General features: G+C 39.2%; 1 protein-coding gene across 2 annotated transcripts in view; it reads right to left on the reverse strand.

Moving 5' to 3' along the window:
• GAK (cyclin G associated kinase) overlaps positions 1 to 13,021 on the reverse strand; it is a 77,142-nt gene that overhangs the window by 62,813 nt on the left and 1,308 nt on the right. For both annotated transcript variants that reach the window (XM_055791491.1, XM_055791490.1), the window contains exons 2-3: positions 3,055 to 3,116; positions 1,626 to 1,685 (exon numbers count right to left, since the gene is read on the reverse strand). In XM_055791491.1, coding sequence (XP_055647466.1) covers positions 1,626 to 1,685; positions 3,055 to 3,116 — 122 coding nt within the window. The remainder of the gene's footprint in view (positions 1 to 1,625; positions 1,686 to 3,054; positions 3,117 to 13,021) is intronic.

Below are 13,021 nucleotides of genomic sequence, written 5' to 3' on the forward strand. Positions count from 1 at the left end.
AGGGTCAGAGTAGATGCTGTGGAGCAAATACTGAATTTTCTGAAGCCAGGGATTAAAACACTCTGAGATTGCTTTATACCCGCAAGATTACATTATACCCTACCATCTAATGTCACTGAAGACAAAAAGGACAGCAACAACACTGAAAAACATCTGCTTCTTGTTTCTGATGCTGAAGTGCTGAGGCCTGAGCAACAGGCCCTGAGCTAAAGTTGGCCTCTACATGAACCTGCCAAACAAACTTTATATATATATATATATATATATAATTTTTGGTATCCTATCATTAGCAAAATATGCTTAGTGAAAGACGTAGCTTCAATAAAATGTAATCATTAGTGAAGATACAGTGCATCCCTCCTTGCTTAGGGGCAGGGGGACAAGGCTGTGAAACCAATGGTTGGCCTTGTTTGGAAACTGGTGGTTAAAATCCAGTAGACAAAGGAAACTCCCTTGGTTCCCCCCTGAGCCCTGGCCAGGCTTGGGTGGGATCTGAGGGGAGTAAAGCCAGGTGTTTCCACATTTGATATTAAGTGAACTTGTTTATTCAACAGTATAAAACAGGGGCCCTCACACTTTTTAACCAGGGGGCCGGCGCGGATGCAGTGTCAGACAGCCATCTGCGGCTGCTTGGTTTCCCCCCCCAACCCCCGGCGGGGGGTCTGTAAATACCGGGGGCTGGATTGAGGACCCTGGGGGGCCGTATCCAGCCTGCGGGCCGTAGTTTGAGGGCCCCTGGTATAAAAGCTGGGCCCTTCTGCAGTGACTTTGGAGACATCACCTATGAGGGGATGCCCTGTGTAGGACTTCCCCATTGCTGGGTCAGGCTTTCTAAATTGTCCCTGCAACAGGGGCTCCCCAGTGACTGCAGATCTGGCTGATGGTAACGTATTAGGGCAATGGATGATGTATCTTTCTTGCTCACTATAGCTAATCTTGAGTCATAATAACTAGGTGCATTGCCTTGCTTATCTGTTTTATTGCTTGAATCAGGGTATCATAGGCTAATCCATTTGTATGTGCATATTGCCTTATTTTCTGTATTAATTTGAAATGAACAGTAAATCAAGGTTATCTTCTCTATTGGTGTCTGTATGCTATCTACTGACCCCATCAACTGGTAAAACAGATGCACGTATCCTACTGTAATTTATTCCTTAATATTCAGTATTACTTTTTAAAGCCAGATGTACCTGAGGCAGAAATTAAGAAACATTGTGAGTCAAAGAAGTTCTGAATAGTCAAAAAGGCAATAAATCCAGTGCATGTGAGGGAAGTGTACTTAAGATCCAAGTATCATCTGAATGGTCAAAAGGTCTGTTTACCATGGTCAGAGGACTGCAAGAAAGCCCAAATACGAATTTCACTTCTGGCTAGATAAAGTCTACACTAGCTACAGAAGTTTTCTGCACACATTGAATTCCTGCAATTTTTTAACAACTTGCTGGATGTTGGTGTCAGATTCAGGACAAACCAGGAACCTAGACTTTCCTCAGAATGTCAGTCCTCTTAAGCATTGTAGGGCATAGAAAGAACTGAATCTATAGAGCAGTCCTCTATTTCCCAGAAACATTTGATAGCAGGCAATTCAATCAAAACTTTAAGATATGTTCCAGAAAAGATACCATAAAACAAACTTCCTGAATGATGGCTTTGTTCTTTTCTTCTTCATTGGACAACAACCGCTGTCAAAAAAGAAGAGTAATTGAGAAGATACAGTTATTAAAACTTAGAGAAAAACAGTTCATTGATTTTTTTTTCCAGACCACAAAAGATAAGCTACAGTCAAAAAACTAAGGAAGTGTGATGGGACAGTAAACAAAATGGGCTTGTTGTACATTTGGACATACTGCCATAAACATACCACCCAGTTCTGCAGGTACCTGTACTATTCAGGTTTAGTGATAACTGAGCAATTGTAAACTTTGACACTCAAAAAGTAACTGCTCTGACAGCTTTGTGATGTGTAAAACACTAAAGTTTGAGCACTGTGCACTGACAAAGAAAAATTAATCTTCTGCCTCAAGTCTTTAGACAGAACTTTCAACCTCCTCTAACCAAAACTTCTCCAAATTAGGCAGCCCAATTTTTTTCAACAGTACTCAAGTAATCATCAGCAAAATCAACCATAACTATTTCCAATATCTACTTGGATTTAGACTAGAATCAATCTGAGCATTTGCTACAAAAGTACCAGTTTTACAAAACACAGAATGTACAGTAATTGTTCACCTTCCATCTATTATTTTTAACTAGGGCTACTTCTAGATGACATTTTGAACATATATACTATATGGATTTGGTCACATTTTGTTACTGTAGGATGTGGTATGAAAAGTAAAAAAACAGACTAAGTAATTACTGGTCGTGTAATTACTTACCTCTCCCAACTCTCATACTACTACTCTTTCCACTTTCTCTCAAGATAGGTACAGGCACAGGATATCCCCACCCCAAAAATGAAGCCATTTTGTGGTAAAAACAAGTGACATGATATTTTTTTGCAGCAAAATATGACCAAGTAAGTTACTTCACTTTATTGTCCTTTACATAATACTTCAGTTTTTCAGCTGTTACATGATTATTATAAGCTTTCAGAAAACAAGAATCCAGTGGCATGTCTCTGAAAAGTGCCAGGATTAACATTTGATGAACAAGTCAAGAGCGTGGAAACTTACTGTGTAAGTACAAAGGTAGGCTAACCAGCAGCCTAAATCTGCTTCTGAGGAGTGAAAATATTCCCATACAGGTAACTAGGAAAAATTCCTTATACTCATGTAACAGAATGCTTGGGAAGCGTCATGGATTTCTAGACCAAATGAAGACAAACAGCAGTAGTACCCAACAGAGCAACTCCCATCTTCAACATCTAAATGTAAAGTGCAGGCCCCTAACAGGAATGACCATTCTGAATACAGGTATGGTGTGCTAAAAACACCACTTCATCGTTCTGATGACTTGTTCAGTGGCATACACAAAGGATTAACTATCATGCTAAAGCACCAAGCAAAAAGACAGACCTTGTAAACTTGTGGTGAAGTAAATTTGTTTTACCTTTAAAGCATAATCTTTGCCACTTCCAAGGTCTTGAGCTTCATAGACAAAAGCAAAACCACCTGCAAAAAGAAGGCACATAAAGTCAGTTTTAATCTCAATATTCAGGTAAACAGTTATTTTTAGTCTAACAAATCTAGTACAAGAGTATAGACACGTCTCCAAATGCACAAATTATACGTATTTTTCAGTGGCTTGCCAAGAGCATGGGTAACCTACATACAAGAGCTAAAATATTCTCTTCCTTTCTTTTACATATGCCAGAAGCACTGTTACTTTCGTGCACTCTGTCAGTCTGCATATGCAGATTTCCTAATGAAGCAACCTTTTTTTTAACGCAGGTCCCTATGCAACCAAGATTCACTACCGCCAATACTACCTAATGATTTTAAGTAAACTACTCCTTTGTTTTACACTGTTAGGCTTCGTATAAAAACAGCAATAACCAAGGGAGATAAAATGTTAAATACATACCTCCTCATACTTTTAGGATAATTTCCATGCTTCAGACTTCATGTTAAAAGTGGAAAGCATTTTCAAGCACTGAAGCACATAATTCCAATGACAGCGATGCTGTTACTAAATGCAATTTGTCACTGCATACAGCATTATTTTCATTTCAACTTCTTTTGTCAGAATATCTATTTCATCAAACACTACCAATTTGTTCAAGAACACTGCAAATTTCCACAAAGTAAAAAAGACTGAGAAAAAGTTACAGGTCTACTAAATTTCCTCAGTTGCTAATTATGTTAATCTAACTATCAAAAGAACATATTTGAACAGTTCTACTCCCATTGTAAAGATCCTGGTATTACTCCAATTTCTTCTAGGAATGTCATCTTCATGGTTACACAGACACTGTAGTTGCATACATGCTCACTGTGTATTACAGAGTATCTTTAGTAGATTAACAACCAAAGTGACAAACTTCAATGATTTGCCTTTCCACTCTTTTAATATAAATGCTATCTTCATTGAACCACATAGTGATGTTTTCTCTAGCAATAATTTGGAGAATAAACACAGAAGATGTCAGCAAACCACATAAGCCTAAGGGAATAAGGTAACTAAAGAATGAACCACCACAGACAAGAAAGAAGTTGACAAGGCCCTTTTAAAAAAAGATGCAGAATCCAGGTCAGTACAGTCACATTAGTACCCAATACCTTCTTGTGGATGGGGAATATTAACAAAAGGCTTGAAGTGGACACAGCATTTGCTTTCGCAATTCAATAAACACAACATTTTTCAAGAAGAGTTTTACATGGCAATTGACCAGAGTTCTCCAAGTACCATTCTGAACGGTACTGCCCACACACCTTGTCATTTTTCCAGTAGCATGCAAAACACTAAATAAGTGACAGGCTGCTGGATATTACCTTTGCTTTTGATATCTAAATAGGAATTACACACAAAACCAGCAAAACCAACACTGCACTTGCAGGAAGGACAAGCAAAAGACAGGAAAGAGTTAAAGTACTAATGAGAACACTGAAGATGACAGACAGTAAGGGCTGCTGTTCATTCCCACCATGTATCACCCATGCATGCATTGTGCTTATCCATTTACTTTGACCTATCCTAGAAAAACAGTTTTGGTACTTCCCACAACAGAAGTTTCCTTAGCTTTTCTAAAGCCCCTAGTGCAAGTCTTCTGATCAGCAATTACACTCACCATTTCAGGCACAGATGGGAGAGGGGCCAAAGACAGAATGAAGTCCACACTTACCATCATCTTAAAAGCATTACCTCAAGATACTTTGCTTCTTTTTGAATGAGAACATACGCAAGAAGAACATGGTTCTGGACAGTGCTGATCAGTTACGACTATTGCTTACAGATCGCATAGAGCTGGTGAAAGAAGCATGGTAATTTGTGAGTCATCCTTCCACTGAAGCTGGATGCTGGGAAACCATGGGTTTTGACTGCTCTTCCCAACCAGTTCCCTATTCACATCTGGGGGCATGTCCCAGGTTTCAGAGGCCGCTATCCTAGTGAATTGCAAGCCCCCACACCAGTGTGTACCAGTCACTACATTACAGAGCTACTGCCTACACATCTTTGACCTACACAGATGCTGCAGACTACCTACACAATGGAAGTACTGCTGGCCCTACAGAAGGAAGTCATTACATTCATCCTGATCAATGTTTGATTTTATTCTAATAACCCTTCAAACCCACCTTGAAAATATATGCTTCCATTTGCAAAATTAGGGACTTCAGGCCAGCACAAACTTCTAGAACATTAAATCACTCTGATCAACTGTGTACACGGCCAAGGGTTCCAGGAGGGCTGGAATGGGGCAAGACTACTCTTAATTGCAAGCATACACCTTGCTAGTACCTCTACAAATGTCCACAGACCTACATGCATGTTGTAAAAAAAAAAATCTATCTATGCTTCATTCAAATGCATTAAGGGCCCTCCTGGAAATCCCACATGTGAAAGCACCTATGCATCAGAATTAAGTCATCAAATCAATTCAATGCATCACTTTCAAGCATGTACCTGATTAACACCCAAGCTGATCCAAACTCTGAAGAAAGGCCCTAGAAGCACTGCTATCTTTCCAACTACTTCAACTGGTCTGATAAGCTTTCCTACAAGCTCTTCCTACAATACAAGAAATGTTTACAATATAGACCAAGTTTCACATTATCACTAAGCTTAATCCTGTTGACACTGAGTACAAAAGAGTAAAAGGAGGAATCAGTGTATACAACTAGAAAAATATTACAGCGAGTCTTCAAAAAGAGGTATTTCTTAAACTTTCACAGAAGTCCTGATCATCATACAGTCCTCCCAAAACTCTACACACATTCAGTTGCCCCAAAATTTTCTTTCTGTTCACAAATCTTGAAATTCATGCTTAAATCTCAGCCACTTTTATGAAAACTACACAAGTTCATTTCTTGATGGAAAAGGCTGTGTTTTTAACACTTAGAATCACAACATTAAAACCACTTCAGAAGGGCTCCTGAAGTTTAAGTAATTTCTGTTCAATTTCAATAAACCTCACTTCAATCAAAAACAATTAATTTCAATTCTCTTAATAGCTAGCTAGGAATCTAAAGAAATCTTATATTCAGCTTCATAACTACTTCAAAACATGCACTGGATGTAGGTTTCACTATTCATTGAAAGTCATTAATGTTCATTTTGGCCTAGCAGCACAAGTGAACATTTTGGGCAATGCAAGCCACTTAAAAATTACTTCCTGTTATCAACAGAAGTTAATACAAGCTCTGCTTCAGTTAAAGCACAGGTATTTAAGTGAAGCATAATTACCATTAACTGAAAATCCAGTGGAATCTCCATAGAAACTGTCCATACTAGGATTTTGCTGCAGTTAAATACAAAGCTGGCAAGACTCAACTTGTGTATTAGCAAAATACTTCGTTTACTTACTACATTTTCATAGAAGGGGTCAACAAAAGGAAAAGTAATGAAGAGAGTCTTCTTTAATGTCATTTCAATGGTGTCACAGCTTACTAGAGCTCCTCATGCAGTAAGATCTAACAATTTATTAGAGGTATTAGAATAATAAGCTGAAAGGAGAAACTTCATTAAAATAGTGATAGCTTCAGAGTACACAAGTAGTTTAAAAGATGCACTTTTAGTTCAGTGATGGTACCTTAAAATCAAGTACTGAAATGCTAAACAGATAGTTAAGTTCATTAAACTTTTCAGAACTCCAAACAAAAGCCAGTGGTATCATGCCTGATTAAATTCCTAATTCATTGCACTGGTTTTATAGGTAAGTTCACTGCTATGGCCTCTAACCCCACCCTTTATAGCTATGCCCCTGTCAAAACATCAGTTTTAAGTTTCTCATTCAGTCACTTCATTGTTTCACCTGAACACAATTCATTCCCCGCAACACTGCTCATTCCAGGTGGTGGTTAGTTCACAACTACTGCAGCTCTACAGCTGATAGCAATTTTAAATTATGGATTTTCTGGGGTACCAGAAGAGGTATAGTAAGTTGCAAAGATGGCTTTTAAAAAAAGTAAATTAAAAGTATCTGTTATTGGTGAAATTTTTTTTATTTTTTTTTTTTTCACAAAAGGCAAAATTAGTCCTACCTGCTTCCTTATTGTTTTGTTTAGGGTTTGAAACTGGCTTCCTTGTGGAGCTAGTCTATTAAAACAGTTTTAATATAACCTGAATAGGGACAACTTCACTGACAAAACTTCTTTGCCCTAACAGCTTACTCCAGGCCTTCTGACCAATGTAGTCTGCAATATAATTCGCAAAAATTTTAAGAAAGTTTCACCTGTTTAACTATAACCACACCAAGGATTTCACAGTCAACACAGCCATGGCAGTTAACGATCACATTCCTACACCAACATACCTGTATGAACAAACACCTGTATACTAGACCCAACTGAGGCAAATGACAACATGAAAGTTAAGAGTAGGAGGACTTTGGTTTCTTTCCTACGGGTGCAGAAAGAATATATTTTTATTTGGGGTGGTTTTGCTCATTATTTCCACTCACATAAACACCTGAGACCATTTTAAGTCAGTTTTCTGAAGTTTTTTACATCAGCAGAATCATCTTAGCATCTCCCCGTACAGGTTACCAGTGTGCATATATGTACACAGCCATCCCAGCTCTTGCCCTGAGACACTAAGTGAGAGGGCTGGAGGGGCACAGGAAATCGGGAGGGGACACAGCCAGGACAGGTGACCTGAACTAGCCAAAGGGATACTCCATATGACAGGACATCATGCTGAGTATATAAACCGGGGGAAGAAGGAAGGGGGGACATTTGGCATTATGGCATTTGTCTGCCCAAGTAATGGGTTACACGTGCTGGAGCCCTGCTTTCCTGGGGATGGCTGAACGCCTGCCTGCCCATGGGAAGTGGTGAATGAATTCCTTGTTTTGCTTCACTTATGTGCACAGATTTTGCTTTACCTATTAAATTGTTCTTATTTCAACTCTCAAGTTTAACATTTCTTTCTGATTCTCCTCCCTATTTCTCTGGGGTGGGGGGGGGTGGGGGTGGAGTGGTGCGTGAGCGGCTGCGTGGAGCTTGGTGGCTGCCGGCTGGGGTTAAACCATGACACTAGTTTTTCCACTGACTAAGCATTTCATAGTCCCTTTCTCAGAACACAGCCCAAGCTCTAAAAATGGTCTCAGATTATTATTTTCTGCCACAAAAATTATCACAGAAGAAAACTAGTTTTCTTTCTTTTCTGCAGCGCAAGCTTAAACATAAGAGGTTCACTATAGCGTACCACACCAGCTCATGAAAATGGAGTAGCCAAAGTACAACAGTCCGTCCCGGAATCAATCTTGGCTCGTAGCAGATCCAGAGAAACACGCTAGACCACAAAGCTTACCAGCCTCACCTTTCTGGCCCACGCTGAGACCATCTGATGACTTCCTCTGCATTAGGAAATTAGCCCTACCTCATTTGCTTTAATAGGAAACAATCTACACTCGTCCTTACACCACTGCAGCCCACAGGCATTACTCCTGTCAGTATTTTAGCATCCTCTTGTAAAGATTAGAAGACCCTTTCTTTTCCAACCCAGAGGTTTGCCTTCTCCCTCAAGTTAAACCTTGGCATCAACATAATATTGAATAAGTTCACTGTACTATAAATCAAATTGGATTTAAATCTGCTCCTTTTTTTATCCTGTCCCTGTTTTCTCTGTCTTCAGTGATTTTTTCATAGAAACCATTTCAGTGAAATGACAGTTTTCCTACTTATCAGCTAGTGAAGCATCAAAATAGGGACATCAACCACAACATAAAACTGCTTACCACTGTAATGTATTGTTTCATTGCACACTTAACTAGTTATGAGAAAAGGGTGGTGTGAATAGCTTCCTGTTTATAACAACTTGGTATGACTTGTCCACTCCCTTCCCAAATACTGACCAAATTTGTTCCCTTATCAATACTAAGTAGCTTATGTTTCAATCATAACTTCATTAAAAATCTGTAATTTTAGCCTGGGCTCCATGTTAGCTGTTTTTCCACCAGAGTACAGGCAACATCCTTAATCAAAGCAGAAAGGATGCTCTGTGATTGTTGCCAAGCATTGATTCATAAGCATGTTTTTTGAAGTCCAGTCACATAATTGTGTCAATTTCAAAGTCCTAATGATATCAGCAGAGTTCAAATTAAATGTAAATATGCTCCAGTTACTGTAACTTTAGCTATTGTGCTGAACGCTCATGAGGTCAAGCATGGAATTTTTTAACAGGAACTTATCTTAGAAAGCAGCTTTTCTTTATTAGAAAAATAAACACCTGAGCAGTTAAGGAAGCACAGGATACTTACAGAATGCCTACAAAGCATACGGTGAAAGTAACAGCCATAAGGGTATTTTGGAGTTAACTTTGAAATGAATAGGGGGCACTGACTCAAGTGACCACCAATGACCAACCAGGATCCGCGTGCATGCATAGTATAGCTTTGCAATGATAGCAATATGGAAACGTAGTAGCTAGGAGGAGTCAATGTGACATATAAGCTATACTAACAGTTTATGTAAATTTGAGCATATAAATACACTAAGTTTTCTGTCCAACTTTGCACTCCATTTGGGGAGTTTTTCCCAACTGTCCTGATTCTGCACACAATCAAATAAAGCAATGTCTCCTTCCTAAATGTAGTCTTTTCTGCATGTCAGGAGCTCAGGTAAAACAGTAACACTAATAACAAGATTAAACAGGCCTCAAAAATGAAGTATGGCTCTAAAATCTGGATTTTTTCCCATGACTTGAGAAGTAGAGAGGTATGACACCCTAAAACTTTCAGCGCTCACCTGGAAGCAGGAACTGCTATACCTCAGAAACATCAGTTTTAAAAAACGGCACTGTTCCACTTAACGTTGAAAAACTTCTCTACATCTACAGTAAAGGGAATGCAAACTGGAAAGCTGCTAGGTCAGCATGCTTCAGTTCTTCAGAGATTATTATATTTTTCTCCTACTTCCAAAAACTCTGCCTCACACATTATTTGCAGAGTAACTGTCAGTTCATCCTTTACATGACACGCTGTTGCAATTTCTCTTTGATTTGATACAAGCTCTCCTCCTTTCATAGTAACTCCAAGCATCTGTCAGCAAATCAAACTAAAACGTTTGCTGAAACTTGACCATTAAGTGCCCATTGTAATTCTGCTGCCCAGAGTTTTATGAATTACTTCCATTAAAAAAATAATCCACATTTAATTATGTTACCACCATCCTATAAATCCCGAAGTTGCAGAGACCATGAAATTGTATCTGTAAATTTGGTAAACTGTAATACTGCCTATTCACACTCAATTTACTGAAGGAACCTTGAAGTCTAAAGCAGCAACTTTTTGATACTTTAATGACAGATGCAAGTTTCACTTTGTCAGAATGCAGCTTGTAACAAGTCATCTACATGACTTCCATTCAATGACAGCTTTGTAAACTCCAAAAAAATTGAAGTCTGTAGCTGCTACCTTTCTGACTAAGGAATGATGCTTTCTTCATAGTGAAGAAATGCATCAGCAGTCTCTCAACAAATAATCTGAGAGCCCAGTGACCAGGTTCTATTCCTTCTACAGTATAGGTGGAAACCAAGAAGTTTCCCATACTTACTTGTCCACCATCTTTTAAGTGTCACCATTATCAGGTAAACAAGCATAAGGTCTTATCAGAAGACCTTATGTCCAACGCAGGCAAAAATGAAAGCCAGCAGCATCCAGCATTTGAAAAACACATTTGCAAGGTTGGTTGTCTATGCAAATATGCCAGTTTACAGGAGCAAGAAACAAGAAATTTCTGAAAACTACTGTTTAGCCTGCTGTGGTCACTTGCTCTCCCCATTCTCACCTGAAGTCAAATGTGCAGGCTGCAAGGATTCCTGAATCATTAAGAACTACTTTAGTCCCTCAACTACCTAGTACAGATTGATACAGGAATCCTGACATTCCTGAATGAAAGCGATGGATACTCCAGGATGTTAAATGATGAAGCAGAGAGTCGGCATAAAAATGCACATACTGTTCATGTGAACAGTAAGCGATCTGACTGAGGCTTTTCAAGAGAGTTTAAGCCTCTCTCACCTAACCCTACAAAACCCAAATGTGTTAGCAAGCATTTGGAGAATTACCACATATATCTGGACTATACACATGCAGTCACCCTGGTGACAGCAGACATCCATGTTGTGATATAAACAGGTACAGTATACTCAGACTGCAATGACTTACGGACATACAAGAGAGTGCCCTCTGTCACAAGAGTGTAAGATAGTTACTTTTACTAATATTGTCTACTTCTATACGCAATCAATGACTATTCTACTTAAGTAAAATTGTGTGGCAGTCTGTGCACTTAACTGGAGGACCCAAAAGAACCACAGCTGAACCAGCATCACACAAAGGGCAAGTAGGGATTACATGTAAAGGCCCCAACCCACCTTCTCTAAAAATTTCTTAACTGCAGTAAGCTACCAAAATACCCAAGTAGAAAATACAGGAGACACTATTCTAGGAACACTCAGTCTGTCCTGTGACACACTTCAGTCTGCTCATGCATTTGGAGGTAGTATCAGCACTAGAGATCATCACCAGCCTGTCCCCCCCAGGTTGCTCTCAACTTCCTGCAGCAGCCCACCACAATCCAAAGGTGGTGCTGCCAGTTTCTCAGCTTACAGCTTGGCCAAACGTGTATTGCACCGACACAGATGGGCAGCACACTCCAGAGCTGGAAAGAGCTGTAGAGTGCGAGAACAACTGAACTTACACTGCCATATAATACTCGGTAATGCTAATCCACAGACTGTGTTCACACCAACTGAAAAAGCAGCAGACTGTACGATCTTATGGAAAAGGCTACCCCTCTGCACTGGCTGATCACACACAGTTCATCACTGATTTGAAATCTAAATTCAGAAAGCAGCACTTTACATTCTAGTAGTGAATTTAGCATGAAAGGACTCCATTAAAAAGTAAAACAGATTCTGAATTTTTAAGTATGGAAGAGAATGCTTATAAACCACAGTTATGCAAGCATGTATCAGGAGATGTCAAACACAGGTTCAGAGCTCAAAGATGAATTCAAGTTCAGCCACAAAATAAATTATACACTAAGACAAATACAAGTCTGAAGACAGCAAGAGGCTGGGACTTTTGCATTTTGTATTTATACTGAATTTACCTTAAGGGTTGTTCTAGCCCAGCTATGCTGGCTGGAAAGTCTTACTTTCTAGGTAAAGTAAGCAGTTAGGCCCAATTGCAGTCAGGGAAATACAGAGAAAAACAACATGAAATGAAACATGGAACACAAAGCAGTGGTTAGAGATCAATTCTCAAGAACACCAGACTTAAAGCATGTCTCCATTTGCTTTAAATCATCTAACCTGGCATCCTTCCCCTGACATTTTAGAAAGCCTGTGTCAGATCGTGGGAGACAGCAGGCTGCTGCCAAAGTAACATATGAAATACTTGTTTCAGAATCAAGAACTGAACAGCAGATATATCTCAGATAGAGCTTCCTGCCCTTCCTTTCCTTTGTTGTTCTTTGGAAACTGCTGTGGTCACTCCTGGTAGGAATGTCACAATAACAGCAGCACCAGCCAGTTCATTCAGCATTCACGCCACATTGAATGCCAACATTTCACTTGCAACTCTCTTTCGCGAAGAGCATCTAAGTAAAGGCTGAAGGCAGCATAGGACCTGACATTCAGTACTGTTTTAAATGCAACTCATTACCTACAAAACTGCCAGGTTTTGTCTGAGATCATATGCCAGACGTGTTTAAGCATTAAAAGTAACAACTTATTTGTCCTTAAGAAAATAAAACATCAGTGAAGACCATGTCCTGTTGTTTTACATGAGCAAATTTTTGGGGAGTTTAGCTAAAGTAGCTGGTCTTGAAGAATCAAATTTTTCTTCCACACTGGTCACTAAGATTTCAATGAAAAACTACTCAGGGAAAAAGATAATCAATACATCTAT

The sequence above is a fragment of the Falco peregrinus genome, chromosome Z (assembly GCF_023634155.1).
Source record: "Falco peregrinus isolate bFalPer1 chromosome Z, bFalPer1.pri, whole genome shotgun sequence".
In the NCBI taxonomy this organism is placed as follows: domain Eukaryota; kingdom Metazoa; phylum Chordata; class Aves; order Falconiformes; family Falconidae; genus Falco; species Falco peregrinus.